Below are 20,385 nucleotides of genomic sequence, written 5' to 3' on the forward strand. Positions count from 1 at the left end.
GATGTTTATAATTTACTTTAAAATATTTCAGAATTAAAAACAATACAGTGAGTTGACAGGAAAAGAAATAAGGTAAAATATGTAAAACACATTATACACATAATGCTCAATGTTACAATAGGTAGTAACAAGTGCTTGGAATGTTACAAAGGCATCTTGTGTGCTATAGGAGAATATGATAGGGGATATTACCTAGATGGGGGTGGCTAGCGGTCAGATTTTTTCTCTGAAGAATGCTTCCTGGAGGAAGTACTTGTCTAAGTTGAGACCTGAAAGGAAGTGTGGTAGGTGAGATGGCCCCCAGTGATCCCACCTCCTGGTATTCAGCTCTTGTGCAATCTGCTCCCCTTGAGTGTGGGCTGGATGTATTGACTTGCTTTAATGAATAGAGTATGGGCAGAAGTGATGGAATTTCACTGCTAATATTAGGTTACAAAATGTCTGTGGCTTCCATCTTGGGTATTCTCTCTCTGTCTCTCTCTCTTCCTCTCTTTCTTAGATTGCGCATGCTGGGAGAAGCAAACTGCCATGTTGTCATCAGCCCCATGAAAAGACCCATGTGCTATGTCTTCAGTCTAACAAACCACGAGGAAGTGACACATGCCAACAATCATGTGAGTGAACTCAGAAGCAGATTCTATCAATACAACCTTGGGTGAGTCTTACCCCTGAGCCTCAGTGTCCCCATATGTAAAATGAGGACAATATGCCTGCCCTGCAGGGGATTAAAAATAGTGTATGCAAAGTACCTACCCTGGGCTTAAGATAAGTGTTCAAAAGTGGTAGTTATTAAGAAAAAAAAACTGACTCAGCATTGGAAACACTTCTCAAGAGTCACTTCTGAAGAGTGACTTCATAACAAAGACTTAGAGCCCTGATGATATTAATCAGTTTTGAGCCAACACTGCCTCTTCAGTTCACTTTGATATACTAAATGTTAGGATCTATAACTCAGTTGCTGCCAATTGGGCAAAGATGGTATTTGTTTTTCTGTTCTGTACAGCTATGCCCATCTGTAGTATCTTAAGAGTCATCAAGCTTTGACTACAGGAAGTCTATTTGGTTTCTTAAAAGATTCACTAAATTTCTTTAATTCTTTTTTTACATTGATTTAATAAAATGGTTCAGTGAAGACACAGCTCATATTTGCATTATGTTTTTAATAACTATTAAGTGCAAAATACCTGAATTTCAAGGACATGTTTATGTGAGTAAACTATAATAGTGAAGCAATGAAATGATTTTATGTCTATCTATCTCTATATCTATATCTAATATGTGTGATACGTCTACATATATATATATGTCTGCCCCACAAGGCATTCTTCCATCCATTCAAACTGAAAGTTTGTTGTCATCTTTTATTATATGCCAGTGACTATCTTTCTGTAAGGTATCCATTTTGAGGTGGGTTTTTTTTGTTTTTTGTTTTGTTTTGTTTTCCAGAAGTGGGGATTAGTCTGTCTTGAGCCATCTATATAAGTATTATTTTTGGAATAGTTTGCCAGGACTTGGAGATGCATGCTGATATTGAAAAAGGGATCTAACCATTCACTCTCATTCAAGTTCCAGTGTTCAAATGTTACGTATTTAGTGAAATTTTAACCATACTTTCCTTTTTCCAAACGTCATGGTCAGAACTGTGTTCAGCCTTTATCACATTTTATCATACTTAATTGATTTTGAATATTTAACTGGCATTCAGTATAGCATGGTACTTATTGAAATACTGTAATTCACATACAGTAAAATTCACTCTTTAAAGTGTACAATTCAACAGGTTTTAGTATATTCACCAAATTGTGCAGTCATCACCACTATCTAATTTTAGAATATTTTTATCATCCAAAAAGAAATCCCATACCCATTAGCAGTCACTCCCCACCCCCATCCTGGAAATCTACTTTCCATCTCTATGGATTTGCCTATTCTGGATACTTCATTAAATGGAATCATATTGAGGCAGGAGGTAGATGCCCCCCCCCCCCCCCCCCCCCCGCCCCCAAACAGAAACTCCAAAATATCAACAGCAGGACAATTGAGAGAGGAGGCTGGGCCCTGCCCAGATAAAAGATAAGAGACCACATATTTCTCATTCTTGAAGTCAAGGAGACCTTCCCGACTAGAAAGCTCCTTGGAGGTCAAAAGGGGAATGATGTCAAGTCTACCCATAGGCCTCTTTGCTGGAATCCATCTTAACTGAGAGATGCGCACACACACGGGAGGATCCTGAGATATACCAAATACGGACTCTGAACCAGGCACATCAAAATGATTGGCCAAAGAAAACCCGGAAGAAATACCCCACATAAGTGATTGTAAACTACCACGAGGGCATGACTCTATCAGCCAAGATTGAGGCAGGACATAGTTGGCCACCCATGCTGCCCAGGGTAAGCAACTGGAGTTTGTTCCCTGTGGACAGAAACTCCAATTGCTTACCCTGAGGGGGGGGGGGCCCACCTATCTCTTGCCTCAGTATGATATGTAGCCTTTGGTGTCTGGCTTCTTTCACCTAGCATAACGTTTTCAAGGTTCATCCATGTTGTAGCATGTATCAGTACTTACTTATTTTTTATGGCTGAATAAAATCCCTTTGTATAAATATACCATATTTTTAAATTGATTCACCAGTTGTTTGGACATTTTGGCTATTATGAATAATGCGGCTATGAATATTTTTGTACAAGTTTTTGTGTACATGTATGTTTTCAGTTTTTCTTGGATCACGGTGTTTAGCAATGGGGCTTTGCTGACATACTGTCTCAGGTTTAAGGCCAAGCTCTGCCATTTATTAGCTGTGTAAACTTGGACAAGTTACTTAACTTCTCTCTACCTCAGTCTCATCTATAAACTGTGGCTATTCATAGTACTCACCTCTTATAAGGCCTTTTTATGAGGCCTAAAACAGATAATACATGGAAAGTAATTAGGACAGTGCTTGGTATATATGCTTAGGTCTGAGTAAAATATATCTATTATTAGTTTAATATTCTGAGTTCCTTAATGGTAGAATTCATCTCTATCATAACTTTGAAACTCCAGTGCCTAAAGTTTTGTGTTTTTTTAAAAATAAAAGATAAATGAATATTCAGAATTCCTTCTGGGTATCAGGGTATGCTAATTTCAGACAACTGTATTTTGAAATTGAAGGACAGATGGTTTAAACTGTAAATTGACTGAGGCTTGCCTGCCGCAACTTACTTAATACAGCAACTTACAACACTTCTTAGCCTGCGACTAATTATTTAATACAATTTGAGGTAGTCTTGTAGTTAGTAATATATTAGTTAATAACACGGGTATAATCTAGTGGTGCCTTAAGACTCCTGATTCTGAAAAGCTGGGAAATGGCTCATTTCCACAGCAACTCTGTGATTGGCTTACCGGCTACCCAGGTCGATTTTTGATTGGCTCACGCAATGGAAATGGTCTCGGCCCCAGTCAATAAGTCTAGTATGAGGCCAATATGGCTCCACAACTGACTTTTCTGGAAGCCGGCAGACACGTGGCTACTGCAGGCCGAGCAGTACGTGGGAGGACCCAGTTTCACTTACCGCGAGAGGGCGCCGGCAGTTCCCCGTTGCTGAAGTCTCGTTTCCCATAAAGCCTCCGAGCGACCAATCAACTGGCTGTCTCCATACCGCTTTCAAAGTCGGCGGGCCCTTTCACCAATAACAAGGCAGATACCATCCTCAGCTCGAGGATTGATGGAAAGTCTGACCATTCATTTCACAGATCTCTGGTATCTCCGCCTCTCTCGCGCGAGATTGACGATCCGCCCGGCCAATAGGGGACGCTGAGTCGGCGGGTGGAAGAACGCGGCCCTCTGTAATGGCGGAGCGTGGCGGGGACGGGGGGGACGGTGAGCGATTCAACCCGGGGGAGCTCAGGTAAGGGCGCTGCTCTGCCTTACGTCTTGGCGCTCCGGCGTCCCAGGGGCTCGGCCCGGTTCGCGGAGAGCCGGGGTAGAGGGTGGGCCGAAGACGCGGCAGCTGGGGGCCAGGACCGCATGGGATTGAAGAAGGGGGAAGGGAAGGCGGCTTGAATGAGGGAGCCGGGCCGGGGCTGGGTCGCGGCCTCCTGCACGTTCTTGGGGCGCTTCCTGCGGTTTTCGCGGGTCCCCGGCGCCCTTCGCGGCCTCCGGCCCTTGGGCCGGACCCGGCGTTCCCGCTTTGGGGCCCCGCCTCAGGCGCGGGCCGCCTCAGCTTTGCTCCCGGCGCGACGCCGGCGCGGGCCCAGTTTTCCTCCCGGAAGCCTTCCACGCCGCAGGCAACTCCCCGGCTCGGCCTTCTCCACGCCCTCCGCCGCCCTTTGGGGTCCCCACGTCTGCCTTGTTCCTTCTTCCCCACGTTGCTTGCTTTTCATTAACTTCGTGCGGCCTTCCTTTCTCTTATTCTTTGGTTTCTTACCCCGTATTTGTGAGTAGTAACAATAGCAGTAGCCGTTTGTTAGGTGTTTCCAGGAGCCAGAGGACCCTTTCCTTAGACTTGTCTCTTGTGATCCTCACACCCATCCTTTGGAGTAGTTGCTGTTCTTATTTTGCAGGCCCCAGTGCAAGAGCCATCTTCAGTTAAGTGACTTGCCCATCTTACAGGTGAGGAAACTGAGTCTCGTAGAGGTTGGGGAAGTAGCACCGGCTCGGTTTGGTGGAATCGTGGCTCCAGGAAGTGGCTTGAACCCAGGCAGCCAGGCTCGGTGCACTCTTCCATTCCTCTCCCTTCTGTTTGTCTGCTCACGCTATCGCCCTAAGGATAGCAGTGACCTTTCTTGCCCTGGTTTTTCCCTGCCTCTGGAATTTGTAATTAAGCGTCTTGGAGAGAGAAATCTTTAGTCATTGGTTTTTAAGGAAAACGAGGTACTGAGCTTTACGTGTATTTGATACTTTTTTTTTTTTAATGTTTCTGGGTGGGAAAAATGTCATGTCAGATGTTCAGCTTCCATTCTGAATTGTACCACTGTCAGTCTTTGAGAATGAAAAAGCGCAGAATAAGTTATGAGGACTCTACTATTGTCTAGAGCACCAGATGAAATTGTATAAGGAAAACGGGTATTGTTACTCAAGTTTTCAGGGAAAAAGAAAAAGTTATGTCTTTTAGATTCTGAATGGTCACAAAAATTCTTACTTTGGCAGGAATAAAGTCTTATTTCAGGGATGTATCTCAAATCCTTTAAACCCCACGTGTACACTTCAGTAATGAGTGATCAAAGTGCATTGCCAGGGTCGTTCAGTTTTAGTGATGAAAGGTTCATTCCTGATTCTGACCTTAAGAGAAGGTTACTAGTCTTACAGGTTTATCTGGGAACGTTACTTTGCATTTTAGAGAGTATTTTTCTTCAGTTTTACAATGAGTAGCCTTTTAGACTTTAATAGTAGTCTAGACATTGTTGCAAAACTGATTTGAATAGGGCTTTAAATTAGGTGTTCTGTTGGAAATGTTTTATACCTTAGCCTGTTGGGTTGGCAGTTCCTTCCAGAGCATATTGTAGACTTTTATTTTAACATTTTTCATAGTTTAAGAGAAATTAGTTGTTTTTGTGGCTTCTGATGGCAGAAATTGGGGCTTAATTTTTGTATTTGTATTCTGAATACATGTCATGGTGTGTCACTATCATAGTGCCTGAAGAATAAGGTGTTAAGTGTATATATATTGTAAATAAATGAAATGAGATTTAGAGGTGGTCCGTTTAGTGGACCCACATTTATTAAGTGTGTGCAGTGTGAGAGTCACTGACCTAGGTGCTGGCAGTAGAGTCTTGAACTAGACTGAAAACCTTTTTCCTCAGGGACCTTCCATGCTACTTAAGATTGATCTAAATTCCAAACTAACCACATCAAATGAGGAAATCAGCCTGCAAGTGTGAAGAGACTTACACAGGGTCACCGAGGTATTGGCAGGGTCTGGATTAAAACCTAGGTCTCCTCACTTAGTCTTCCTTTTAATTTGCCTGGCATATATCAGCATTTAAAAATTTTTTGCTCTTCCTGTTATATTAAAGTATTTGCAGACTTGTCTTCACCATTGGGAAGATTACATATCTGGGTTTAGTACTTCTAGGGAAATACATTTGTTCTTGTAAAAAAATTTTTTTGTGTTTCTGTTCATGCAAGTAGGCTTCTGTTTTCCTAAAGATTGAAAGTGGTAAGAATGCAAATAACCTACAATAGACAGAATTTATTTGGAGTTCCAAATGCCTTTCTATTCCTTTGTGGTTGAGGGCCATTAAGATTTAGAGTTAGATTTGTATAGATCCTTTACCCAAGGCCTTTATTTACTTATTAATACTTTATTACTTATGATGAGGTACTTGCAGTCTAAATTTCCTCAGCTGTATAATGGGAATAAGAATATGTTGGTGTTACCACTGACTACCTACCATAAACAAGTTCTTTTTCTGTGCCATAGTTTCCTCTGTAAAAATGGTGCCAAACTTATCTCATTGGGTTGTTGTTAGGATTGAAAGACTTAGTACAAATAATGTCCCTATAACCGTACCAGGTATATAGGAAGTACCCAGGGTTCACTATCATTATTAAAACAATTATTGAACACTACCATCGTGGACACTGGGATGCATCACTATAATAAGGAGAAACTATGTACTATGGGTAGAGATAATACAAAAGTAAACAAGTGAGATTTTTTTCATAGCATTTATCATAATTGTAAACTCAAATTGGGTAATGAAATAGAGAGGGGCTGGGAGAGACTAGGGTGAGAAAGGAGTTTAAGGTGAACTTTGAGCTGAGACTGAAGAGTGAGTCAGTTATATAAAGATCTGGGGAAAAGCATGCCAGGCAGAGGGAACAACTGCAGAGGCTTCAGGGTAATCAAGTAGTTGATCAGAAAGACTAGAGTCTGTAGAGAGGTCAGCAAGGGCCAGGTTATATAGAGCCTGCTAATAATAATTATAGTAATAGTTAACACTAATATTAATTATTAGTATTATAATTATATAACTAATTATAAATATAATTATAATATATTATAATAATTATAGTATTAACACTACTAATACCGTTTAACAGTAATTTTAGTATTTTACTAAATTATTAGTATTTTACTAATACTCTTACTATATTGATGTTACAGCAACAGCAATAATAGCTAATACTTACGTGCTGGGTGCTGTTCCAAGTTCTATATTAGCTCATTTAATCCTCACTGCAGGTCTGGTGAGGTTGTTGGGATGAAGCAGTGTATATAAAGAGCTCAGCACATGTGCTATACATATCTGACATCAGAAAATGGAAACTTGAGGCTGTCGATAGAGGAAATTATGTGAATTTTGCCGCCATTTTCATGGCAGACTTTGAAAGCCATCTAGTCAAATTGACCACCAAGTGCTTTTCAGGTAGAGCACTATGCTAGGTTTTGTGGGGGAATGAAAGTAATGATAGTTAAAATAGTTAACTGTGTACCAGGTACTATCCTAAATGTTTCATGGGGATTATCTCATTGAACAGAGAGATATTTTATTTCTTCCCCCCCCCCACTCATTTACATCTGAGTATATTCAGGCTCAGAAAACATGTGAGCAGCCTGACAACGAAAGGCAGAGCCCTGATTTGACTCTTCATGGTTTTAGAACCTAAAATGCTTAACTTCACGTTATAACTAGGAAGTGTGAAATTCTAAAGAGAGAAATAGTGTAGATTTTTTGAAAAGGAAGAGGCAGATTCAGGAAATCTAAGATTAAGATACATTATTAACTGAAGGCTGAAATGGAATATCTTTTCTTGGTGGTTAAGTTTTTTCCTGCCCTAAAGGTTAAAACATTGCTTCAATAACAGTGACCATCTGTCTTTTGGGAGTGCATATAATTTGAAAAAGACTGATTATTTTTTTTTTGCGATCGCTTTAAAACTCATACTTTCTAACATTGAGTGTAGGTTCATTTGCAGATTTGGTGAAATATATTTGATATAGTAGTTCTGGATGTGTTTACAATCCTAGTGCTCTCCTAGAAGGCAAAGTGGTTCTTTATTAGGATTTTTTTGTGTCAGAATTGAATTACGATGTAGAAAATTTAGAGAACGTTGAAAGGGGGGTGGTCTTAAGCACAGGATTGAAAAATGTAGGAAAGTTGGAAGAACCTGGTGAGGAGAGAGTATAAGAATGATTACCATCAAATGTACATGAGGAATATAATTGTTAATCTTCTCTTGAGCACTTCTCTTGAGCATGTAAATTTCATGTATAATGGAGAGGTTTATTGTAGCTACTGGGAAGACTGTGATAGGTGCTCAGTAAATTGACTGGCAAATTATAGTAAAGATTTTTTTAAGATTCTATATACCCTATTTGTAAGATACAGTATTACCTAGGTTTTCAATGGTACATTCAGCAAATACTTATTGAGACTTAACTATGCGCAGACATAACTATGTGCTGGGGATATAAAGGTGAACAGGACAGACAATTCTTGCTCAAAAGGGGCTTAGATAGAAAGCATGGTATAGCGTTTAAGAGCCATTCACCTGTGTTTGAATGCTGGCTTTACCACTGAACCAGCTGTGTGGCCTTGGGCAAGTTATTTTACTTTTGTGTGCCTTAATCTGTAAAATGAGGTTGATAAAATCTATCAGCGTTGCTGTGGTGATTAAATAACTTAAAAAGAGCTTATGATTACTGCCTAGCACATAGTAAGCACTTGTTAGAGTTAATAATTTTTTTTAAAAAGCACTTATGAGGAGATAGATAATGCCATCTTATGTGATATTGCTTATCTGCTTGAATGCCATGGAGAAAATACAGCAGGGTGTTTAGCTAGAGATTGAAGGGTGGGGTGGGGTGCAGCATACAGAGGACTTTCCCTTTAGTTAGAGAATACTTATGATCTCTTAAGCTGCTACCCTCCCCTGCTATAAAAACCTTATATTTGGAAGTAATTTCAAACTTCCAAAAAGTTGCAAAAACAAAAATAGTACGCTTAGTGTTAATATTTTACCTGTTGTGCTTTATTACTTGGAGCCATTTGAGGGTAAGACACACACACACACACACACCACAAGACACACACACACACACACACACACACACACACACACCATTGCCACCATTTGAGGGTAAGACACTAAGACACACACACACCACAAGACACACACACCATTGCCACCATTTGAGGGTAAGACACTAAGACACCCCCCCCCCCACACACACACACCACATTGCCCTAACTACAGCACAGGTACAGGTATCAATGTAAATTTTGCATTGATAAAATACTTTAACTTGTTGTCCGTATTCCAGTGTTGTCTATTAATCCAGTATGTCCTTTATAGCATTTCTTCTCTCTAAACTAGAGATCCTAAACTAGTATCCTGTCTAGAGTTGTTATTGTGTTGTTATGTCTCTTTGGCCTCTTTAATCTAGAACATTTCCACAGCCTTCCTTTGTCTTTTTTGTATAACATCAACATTTCTGAAGAATATACTCCCTGCTTCCCCCTTTCTACTAGAACATTCCTCATTTTGTGTTTGTCAAATAGCTCCTTATTAGATTGAGGTTATGCATTCTTGCCTGGAATAGGTGATGTTGTGTCCTTCTCAGCCACATTAGGTCAGTTTCTCTATTGCATAGGTATTTTGTTCATCCTTCTTTGCAACTGTAAGAAACATGTTGGAAGATACTTTAAGACCATCCAAATAACCTCCCTCATCTAAATTTCCTCCTAGATTTTGGTGTCCATTGATCATTCTTACTGATGCACTCTACTGCAGCGGTACAATATGACTTTCCAACTCTACTTGCTCTTAAGGGCTTTTAAAATTTGATGTAATTAGAGGTTAGTAGCTACATTTTTGTTACGTTCCGAAAGAAAAATTTATTCATGGCTTTCCCACACAGGATGGCTCAACAGCAGGCCTTGAGGTTCCGAGGCCCAGCTCCCCCACCAAATGCAGTGATGCGAGGCCCACCACCTCTCATGCGACCTCCTCCACCTTTTGGTATGATGCGAGGCCCTCCTCCACCACCTCGGCCCCCATTTGGACGTCCTCCTTTTGATCCTAATATGCCACCAATGCCTCCTCCAGGAGGGATTCCTCCACCTATGGGCCCTCCACACCTCCAGGTAAAGAATATAGAGGTAGCTGTTTCTTTGTTGGCCTTAGTGTCAATATTATATGTGAGTTTTGCCTTTAAAACCTGTGTTCTTGGTTTTATAGGAAAATGGAAACTAAAGAGAACATCCTTATATTAATGTGTTGCTCTAAAAGCACTGGTAACAATAATTAGTATGGAAATTCAGACTGGAAATGTGTATGGTGATAGAAAAATGTATGTGTTAAGTTAGGATTGAATAGGGTAGTTCTAACCTGCCTTTGTCTCTGAGAATTGTCTTTAGTAATTCATCTTCTTTATGGGAAATGAAGTTTGAAATCTTATGTATAGAGTAGGGGAAATTTGTTTTCAGTGATACATATTGCAAGTAAATTTAAATATATATGTATGTATATTCCTGAGCAGTTCTCCCCAGAAATGATGCCTAGTATAGAATCTAGGAAGTGACAACAAACACATTTTGTGAGCACAATATTTGGATTTTTTTTCCTTCCCCAGAAAAAAATATGGTTATCTTAAAATTTTAGAAATAGAATTGTTGTGGGATTTCTTTAAATGTGTTTTAACCTGAGGCATATATCCATCTTTACTGTAAATAGACCCAGTTATTGTCTGAAATGAGGTTATGAAGGTGTCAACTCTCAAAAATACCTACTTTTGAGATTATATTCTTTTTGACTGAGTATGTTTCTATGTTTTCTTAGTTTATTCAGCCTGTACCATTCTGAAATGAAGTAAATACAGTAGTATCATCTCCCTTCTGTTAGCTTGGATAATCAAGAATGAACTTACTAAAAATAGAAAGATAATGAGCTACTGTTTAAGTGATGTTAACTCTGTTTTAATAGGGTTATATTTATGGAAGAAACACCCGGTTTTAATACGTTGCTTAGTAATTTTGTTGCCTTCCTAGTAATGAGCAGTCCCCCCTTCCCCCACCCCCCTTAAACAAATGGTTAAATGGTTTTATGTTTTCTTCAGGATTAGAATAGGAAGTAACTTTGACCTGCTGACTGTGGTATAACTTGTTACATGTGAATTTATTCTACTTTGTGTCTTTAATAGTTAAACTCCTTGCAGAATATTATAAAATGTAATGGATTAATGTAACCCACTAATGGAAGTGTATCAGATGTTATAATGGGATACTTTCTAATGTTGTGATGCTTTTCTTGGTCTTGATGGATGATTGTGTGGTTTTACAGTAAATCCAACTGATTTCCAGCTCCTGGTGCCTGAGATATATTTGGGGTGGATATTTTATAGAACATGGGCCTGTGTGCTGATTCTTGAAAGACAGCAAGCTGAATCCAGAAAGACCGGAGTATGGAAAAGAAAACATTTTTAGGAAAATGAAATACAGTTGCACATTATTAGCATAATATCAATTCCATTATCCAGATTAAGATGCTTTGGATAATTGAATTCTAATGTTACTTGTAGATTATAGAGGAAGTCTTTTAATCCCTGTTCAAAATCTGTTTTCAAAACGGCAGACCTCTTTTCTGCTTTAGTGAGTAAGATATAGCAGTTAACAGTTAAATTGTTTGGTTCAGGATCTTGGCTTGGGTCAGCAGTTGTTGAAGGAATTACCAGAGATAGTGTTGAATCAGTAATGAATGGTTCCAGGAGTTTTTTTTTTTTTTTAACTATAATATATACCATTTAAATTCTCATTTTTCCGAAAAGTAAAAGGGATAATTTTTTTTATTGTATCTTTTAAACTTACTGATGTTAATTAACATCTTTGGTGAGCTACATTATCATTATTTGAAAAATAGGAAATGATGAATGTTTTCCTAGCTAATATTCTTTTTTTTCTTGTAGGAAAAGAGAACAAAGGGTTAGGTATATCTGGTTTTTCCTTTTTAGTTATTGCTATGTTATTTGTAAATAAGAATCAGTTTTTTTCTTTTGAAAGTAATCTAGTGCCCAATGTATGAAATAGGCAGTTAAGGTATAAAGAACAAAGCAAAACTCACCCATAATGCTATAACCCAGAGAATGACTATTGTTAGTATTTTGATGTACTTCTTTCTAGTCTATTTAGTAATCATTTTTATTACAGAGAAACTGCTCTTATACAACCTAGATAAATGTATCTGAATTGATTATAAAATTAGTTTCTCTTACAGTCCTTTACTTTTGGGTAGAATTTAGTAATAATTTGAAGGAAAAAAGATAAACACAAGTGACATTACTTCTTGTGAATTAACAGAGACCACCTTTCATGCCTCCACCCATGGGAACCATGCCTCCTCCACCGGGTATGATGTTTCCACCAGGAATGCCTCCTGTGACTGCTCCTGGTACTCCAGCACTGCCTCCTACTGAGGAGATATGGGTTGAAAATAAAACTCCAGATGGGAAGGTAAATTATAAAATGTATTTAGGTTGTTGGCTTCTTAGTAACAGAAGAGTGAAACAGGAGTTCTGGCAGATTGAGATCAGTGACTGTATCTTTGCCAATTAGGAATGAGCCTTGGGTAAGCCAGGGTGGGGCAGGACTTCTGGAAAGGCTCACTAGATTGGACTTATGCACAGACATAAGGTGGCCTAGAGCACTTACATAGGTTTGCCTATGATTCTGGAAGCCTGTATTTTAAATATGTGCCTTGGGTCCCCAAAACAGCCCTCAGGTTTAGTGTTTGCTAGGAGAACTCATGGGACTCAGCATGTAGTTGTATTTGCAACTAAGACTAATTACAGAGAAAAGATGCAAAGCAAAACCAGCAAAGAGAAAGAGATTCATGGGCTGCAGTCTGGAGCAACCAAGCACAAACAAGCTTTCCGGAGTCCTTTCAGTTGAATCATATAGAATGTGTTTAATTCCTGCGACATGGCATTGTGAACACACAGGTGAAGTGTTGTCTGCTGGGAAAGCTCTCCTGAGCTGAGGAGTCGAGGGTTTTCATTGGGGACTGGTCCCATATCTGGCACCATCTGCCCAGCACATACCACATTCCAGACTCCCAGAAGGAAGGCATGTATTCAGCATAAACTGCATTGTTTGCATAAACAGTTTAAACATAATGAGCCATTCTTATCAGTTAGGAAATGATGGGAACCCTCCTGAAATCTAAGTTTCCAGATGCCAGCCAAGGACCAACATTGTGGACAGGACTTTCTAAGGATAGCAGTCTCAGGCCTGCTGTGTTAACTTTGTGCACAAAATACAACCTTGGTTCTTTTTTGGTGTGTGTTAAAAATATAGTGTGCTCGTTATAGAAAACTGGGGGGAAGGAAGAAAGGAGTGAAAAAGTACCTTTAGTCTCATCATATACAAACAGCCAATTTTGATGTACTTTCTGTTTTGTAAGGTTTTTTTTAATACTGCTTTAAGACAAAATATAGTTGTATTGTTTATAAATGATAGTTGACAGATTCTTTGCTACTGATGATTTTGCTTTCTCTGCAGGTTTATTATTACAATGCTCGGACACGTGAATCTGCATGGACCAAGCCAGATGGAGTTAAGGTTATTCAGCAGTCAGAACTGACACCTATGCTTGCAGCCCAGGCCCAGGTTCAGGCCCAAGCCCAGGCGCAGGCACAGGCACAGGCACAAGCTCAAGCGCAAGCGCAGGCCCAGGCGCAGGCGCAGGCACAGGCTCAGGCCCAGGCCCAGGCCCAGGCCCAGGTGCAGGCGCAAGTGCAAGCACAAGCAGTGGGAGCTTCCACCCCTACGACCAGTAGCCCAGCACCTGTGGTATCCACTTCAACATCGTCATCAACCCCGTCCTCTACCACTTCTACCACAACAACTGCCTCTTCAGTTTCGCAGACAGTATCAAGTGAGTACTAGTCAGCATGTGTTTTCATTTAGGGGCTAGAGAAATGGACAAGTGGGAATGCATTCCAAAATGATTATAATGTTTTAGATATTATCCTTGATGTTATTTAAAATATGTTTTTGACATTAAGACTTTTGGCTAAAAAGAACAGAAATTTACATTAGTAGAAGAAATTATTTGCCCAGTTGAAATTCATGAAGCTAAATTGGGGAAGTGTAGAGTTAGCTATTCAACTTGGCCAACAGTAATGCTGGGTGATGTGGGGTTTGCAGAATAAGTGTAAGTCTTGGCCCCTGCCCCTATCTTGCAGAGTTTCCAGTTTTTCTAATTGAGGAGGCAAGAATAATGCATGTGAAACAATTAGAGAATAGCGTGCAAAGTTATGCAGCGAAAATAGAAGATATAAGAATTCAAGAAAACGGAGAGACAAGTGAGTGGACTACGTGGGTATTGAGATTTATCATAAAGGATGTGTGATAGGATTTGAATAGGTTCAAAGTTTCAGAGAGGTTTCAGGTAGTGGGAAACATAGGTCAGGAAATGAGAATAAATATAGTTTATGAACTGTTAGGTGGGAGGATTTATATTGGTTAATATATTGAATAAGAGACCAGGTTATGAAGAGTTTTAAGAACCAGGCAAATGGGTGAGGCAGGCAGGCACTAGGCAGTCTATATGAATGCAGTATTCTGGAAGATTTTTATGGCACTCGTTTTTTGGGTAGTGTTGAAATCAGGGAAACTTAGGAACTTTTCAGTAATCTTGTTTAGAGGTAGATGGGTCCCAGAATGGGATGCAGGCAGATGAAATGTTGAGTTGTGTTACAAGCAGTTCGAAAGGTAAGAGAATTTTCAGGTGTGAAGACGCAGAGGCCCAAAGGTTACATCTTTTTTATAAAGATGAGAGAAAATTAATAGATTTCAGGGATGAGGAGAGAAGAATATTAATTTGCTTGAAAGATTGTCATTAATATTTATGCTACTAGTTCTGGGTTTTCTTTCTTTTTTTTTTTTTTTTGATATAAGTATGCTGCTACTTTTTCTACAGGGTGAGATTGAGCCCCCAAATATTTAAGTAATTTTATTGGTTTGATTATTTACTATGATACTGGAATGAAGATACATAATTATCCCTACAAGGTGATTATAATTTAGTTTATTTTACTACCTGGATAATGGGTGAGAATTAAAAAAAAAAAAAGCTGTCTCTCTTCCCTCCCCTAGTAGCTTCAGGGACTAGGGAATTATTAGTGTATATTAATGTATATATATTATATATACATTTCTTTGTAAGAAATATGTACATGAGAGAAATTATCATACTACTAAATTTAAATCAAATTTGATTTTATTTTATTGACGTGCATAGTAACAGAAGAAGAAAGGTACTTGTGATATGGAGACAGTGTTTTTAAAGGCCCTATTTGATATTTTTTAGAGGGCTTGGGAGAAAATGTACTTAATAAGATGTAAATAATGCTTTACAGGTCTCTTGTAGCTAAGTTGAATTCTGAAAATACAGATTAACAGTGATACTAGCTAGTTGGTTGAGGGTCTTTGCCTTTTTATAGGCAAATGCTTCTAAAACCTGTGGGGCAAGTCAGGAAACAGTTTTTATGGGGTACTTGTGGTGGTGATGGGAGAAGGAGATTAATTAAAAGCAGTGTGGTTCTATGTGGAGGCTCTTTGTTGCTTCTGTTTTGTTCCCTGCCTCTTCGGAAGGAAAAATAGCAGTACTTTGTTTTAAGGGAGGTGGGTAGCCAAAAACTTTTAACTGTTCTCTTTGTATTCCATTTCCATATCAGAGTGGTCTTTCAGTAGGCCCATAGGTATCTTGTCCATTACCAACCATTCTATTCAGAATTCCTGTTTTTCATTTTTTGTACTACCCTTCAGTGATAGGGAGGCCTTTATTCTAAGAACAGAATAGCAAAATCTTGTTCTTTTTACTGCCTTTAAACATCAATTTTGATGTTGTCTTTCTGAGTATTCCTGATAGCTGTTTTTATTTCACTTGATTCAGTGTCAAGAAGTATTATCAGTCCTAATATTTCTTCATCTGTTAGAGATGGTCACTTGTCTTTTTTGGTTAAGATCTGAGGCTGGATTAGTAGTATATTTTGAAGTCTAGTGTTACACTAGTCATTTTAGCAAATGGAGTTAGTAGGAATTTACCTACTATAAAGTCCTAGCTACCATTCTCCCAGCTTCCCAGTTAATTCTTTTGTTGCCTTTGTCCCTTTTCTCTCATGACTCATGGCAACTAATCGGATTCAGAAAATCCTGTGTCAGCAAGAGGAATAGGTTGAGTGAATACTTTTTGCCATCTCCATTTGGTGTTCCTTTCCCCCTGAAATTTGATGCCTTTGTAACTCATTTTATTTTCCTGATTCAGTACTTTGTATTGTGAGTTTAGCAAATATTACTAAATACTATTACCATGATTTAAAAAAAAATGTAATTCTATGAACTTCAGTATAAACCTGTGGGTAAATTGAACTAAAAATTAAGGAATTTATATTTTAACCTCAGTTGAGCATAAACTCATTTTATCCTATGCAAGTTTGTGAAAAATTCTGATGAAATCCTCCTCCTCAGGGAAGTTGGGAAGAATAACTTGATATATTTTCAGCCATTGCAGTAGATTACAAATGCTAAATGGTATATGTATGGGACTGGGCAAATGTTGCATGTAATTTGTATTTTTCATACTGTTATAAAATTATATTAATATGATACTGTACCCTAAGGCTAGGTCTATGCTAGACCACCAATTCATTCCTGGGCCCCTGAAGATACTTGTTTGGCCCTGCTGTCTATTTAGCCAAGGTGAGTCCCTCATTAACAAGTATGAAATTGCTGACATCTTCCCAGCCTAAGTGAGTTTTTCATTGTTAGGAGCTGAAGGAAAGACAGTGAGAAATTTTTTCAGTTGGATTATTGGGTGGTTTGCATTAAACAGTGTGCTTTCCCTTAGAATAAAATTGGCATAAAGATTGGGAAAGCACTGTTTTATTTAATTTGATAAATTCATTCTTACTCCAGTATAGGTAAAGTTTGGCATTTTTCTTTATATCAAGATAAAGATGAAGTATTAGTTACCAGTGAATTTTATGAAAATGAATTTTGTTTTGGAACTAGATGGGTTGTGAATAAATAACAAAAAATGTTTTATAATATTTGAGAACTGAAACTTAAGAAAAAGGAATTTTACATATTTTGGGGGTCACAAAGTATGATTACTAGGGATGAAATGTTTTATTTTTGATATTTAAAAATAACGTATTAGCAGAACCAAATTATCCTGAATTTCACGTTTTGCTGGTCTCTCACACTGGAAACCTGAGTTGTTTTTTTTTTCTTTTTTTACCTTTTTATTTTGAAATAATTATAGAGAAACCCAAGTCGTTTTTGACTCCATTTGTTCATATCCAGTCAGTCATTAGTTATTGCATACCTTTTTCTCTCTGTTCTTCCTTGCTTGGACAACTCCAGATATGTTGAAATTGATTTTCCCACCTCTGTTCTTCCTTTTCTTCCTGTGCATCCGCCAGGTTAATTCATCAAATGAACAGTGATTGTTACTCTTCCATACAGAAACCTTCATTCTACCTCCCCCACATCCCTTTTACATTCATGAAGTCACATAAATAACACATGAGTGCATTCTTATAAAAAAAAAATCAAACTAACGAAGCATGTGTAGTAAAAAGTAAAAGGTGTACACAGATACGTTTTGGTGTTCATTCTTTTAGATCATTTCTCTACGTTTACATAAGTTCTTCCCTTTCCCTACCCAGTCAAGTGCAGACTCCTTAGTCGTCTGTTTAAGGCCTCCCACTTTATGCCTCTGGCCTGCCTTTCCAGCTGTAACTCACTGGTTCTGTTGGTATGCCTAGTGTTTTACTAGTTGACTGCTTCTGTTTTCTAAACAATACCTTGTTGTCCCCTACTCTTTGCTTTTACTCACTTTTCTCACCACTTGCTTATTTTATCCTTTCACTTTGTCATTTTCCTTGTTGAAATCCTAATTTTCAAGGCCTATCACCACAGTATAAAATTTTCTGTACCGTCTCACAATAAGAAATGGTCTTTGGGTCTTGAGTTACACTCCTATACATTTATCCCATTTCACTTTGTGTTTTAGTTATTGTTTATGTTTCATTTAACTATTTTCAAGCTTCTTGAAGACAGAGACCTTGTTATAAATTCCTTGCAGTGCATGGAATGGGCCCTAAATACTTACATACTGAATGAGTGAATGATGAATGAATATAGTAAAATGGTTTATGAAGGAGTGATACATATTTCTGTTTTATCTTTTATCAGCACCCACAACACAAGATCAGACCCCAAGTTCTGCTGTTTCAGTTGCCACGCCTACAGTTAGTGTTTCAACTCCTGCTCCTACAGCCACACCTGTGCAAACCGTTCCTCAGCCGCATCCCCAGGCGTTACCTCCTGCCGTTCCTCATTCAGTACCTCAGCCAGCAGCAGCAATACCTGCTTTTCCACCAGTAATGGTACCTCCATTTCGTGTTCCCCTTCCTGGCATGCCAATTCCACTTCCAGGTAAACCAATAGATTATAATAGTTTTTCCAGCTATGTTTTCATATTGTCAGTTAGTTTGTTCTCATGTGTCTGTTGCATTTGAAATTTGCCTTGAATCTCACTTGTTTGGAACATTTTTGAAAAGATTCATGGCTAACTGCAATATTTTTCTCTTCAGTTTTGGTAAATGTCCTTTTCTGTTGTTGTTGTTTACATGTCTTAAAATTAGAGCCACATTTAAAGCTACACTCATTTTGGATAATGGCCCCAATGAATTAAAAATGATCATCTTTTTGTGTAAATATGTTCTAAATGCAATATTTTAAGGGATTGAGTGTATGAAGTTAAGAAATCACAGGTCACAGTAGGTAACACAAGTTAAGTGATTTCTGTGTCATGCATTGGTCTAAGCACTTTACATGGAACAATTCGTTTAGTTTTCACAACCATCTTATGAGGTAGATACACATGTTAAGTTACTTGCTGTGGTCACATAGCTAATAAGTGATGGTGTTGGGGTTTGAATCTGGGCACTCCCGATCCAAAAATCACGCTCGTGATAATTACGTTATACTGATAAGAAAATGTGAGTCACTTAACTTAAAAAAAATTCATCTAAAATAGAAAGCATGTTTCCCTTGTAACAATTGTGAAGTATAACAGGCACCATTTTAACGTTTAAATAATGTATGGTGAGTTCATGTGTTTTATTTTTTTAGGGGAAATCATTTCAACTAGAGAAGGAATTAAAAGATTGTGGAGTAGAATTTTTCGCGTAGGGATTAAACAGTGGTAGTGTTTGGCATCGTAATTTGAGTGTGTTTGCTGTTGTCAAACATATTTACTCCTTAATCCATGGTCCGTTCTCCTAGAATTATAGTTGAAAATGTTGACACCTTAGAGAGGTCAAGCTCACAAGGCTAGTTTGTAGCAAAGATGAATAGAACCTAGGCCTCTTGTCTCCTAATTTCACACTCCTTTCACTGTGGTTGCTGCTTTATTGTACTAGTTTTTGTGTAAGAATAGGGTTGTGATACAGCTATTTCTTAGATTTGCACACATTTTAATTATCACACTGTCTATTTCCTTGTAAATACTTTGAAAAGAACACTTTCATATATCACACCTTAGCAAGAAAGAAACCAAAAATTTAAGAGAATTAGTGGGTTTTTTGGAAAACCTTTTTACATGTTGTCGATGTAGTGTTAGATAATTAAATGACCAGTATGTGATGTTTAAGAAACCAAAATCATTTAAAAGTAAGAAGAAGATAAAAAATGTTGTCTCTAATACTAGGGATTACCCTTTTTCAAAATTAAATTTAAGATTAAGTAGCTGATACTTTCCTTTTGGATATACTCTTTGTAGAAAATTAAGTGATGAATAGATAAAAGCTTGGCATTCGTCATAACCTCTTGCAATCTTGGTCTGCTTTAGGGTCAGGGACAGTGTTAAGACCACATCCTGGATTCTGAGTGATCATAAGGAGCTAAGATTGTTAATTCTGTAGAGAGAAGATTGAGAGGTAGCATAATAACATATGAGGTATTGGAAAGGCTGTTGTCTAAAAGGACTTTGGTTTTGCTTTAGAGGTTCTTAATAGGACCAGTGGGTGAAAGGGTAGCAAAATTGATTTCTGTAGAAAGTGGAATTTTGTCACAGTAAAATCCCTTCAGTTATAGCTGTCTTTGGATGTCTTGGTCTTCTCTGGTCCTCACCCCACTGTTAAATTTTAGAACAGATGGTAACCGTTTGTGTTACCAGATGAGGTAGTACCTATGAAGTTTGGCAGTAAAAGGCATTTAATAAATGGCAGCCACTAATGATATTTTGTAGGTCAGTTGGAAGAGAACCTGAGTTAGATAATCTGTAAAATTTTATGCAAGATACCAGAGATTCTTTGGAGAGGGAACTAATGTTTTATAGAAAGTAATATTTGTTTTATATAGTAAGGCATCTTAGATATTAGAATT

At 38.2% G+C, this 20,385-nt stretch overlaps 1 protein-coding gene across 12 annotated transcripts in view; it reads left to right on the forward strand.

Annotated features, from left to right (window-relative positions):
• The first annotated feature begins 3,787 nt into the window (after positions 1-3,787).
• TCERG1 (transcription elongation regulator 1) overlaps positions 3,788-20,385 on the forward strand; it is a 59,559-nt gene continuing 42,961 nt past the window's right edge. For 6 of the 12 annotated variants that reach the window (XR_009335572.2, XR_010840269.1, XM_059062995.2 and 3 more), the window contains exons 1-6: positions 3,791-3,893; positions 9,852-10,077; positions 12,286-12,438; positions 13,486-13,861; positions 14,172-14,291; positions 18,190-18,432. Coding sequence is in view for 8 of the 12 variants with exons in the window: in XM_059062995.2 (XP_058918978.1) it covers positions 3,835-3,893; positions 9,852-10,077; positions 12,286-12,438; positions 13,486-13,861; positions 14,172-14,291; positions 18,190-18,432 (1,177 nt within the window). In the remaining 4 variants the exon portion in view is untranslated. Of the gene's footprint in view, positions 3,894-9,851; positions 10,078-12,285; positions 12,439-13,485; positions 13,862-14,171; positions 14,292-18,189; positions 18,433-20,385 lie in introns of all 12 variants that reach the window. The other 6 variants (XR_010840270.1, XM_059063002.2, XM_059063004.2 and 3 more) reach the window with 2 other exon arrangements.

Source organism: Kogia breviceps, chromosome 4 (genome assembly GCF_026419965.1).
Source record: "Kogia breviceps isolate mKogBre1 chromosome 4, mKogBre1 haplotype 1, whole genome shotgun sequence".
NCBI lineage: Eukaryota > Metazoa > Chordata > Mammalia > Artiodactyla > Physeteridae > Kogia > Kogia breviceps.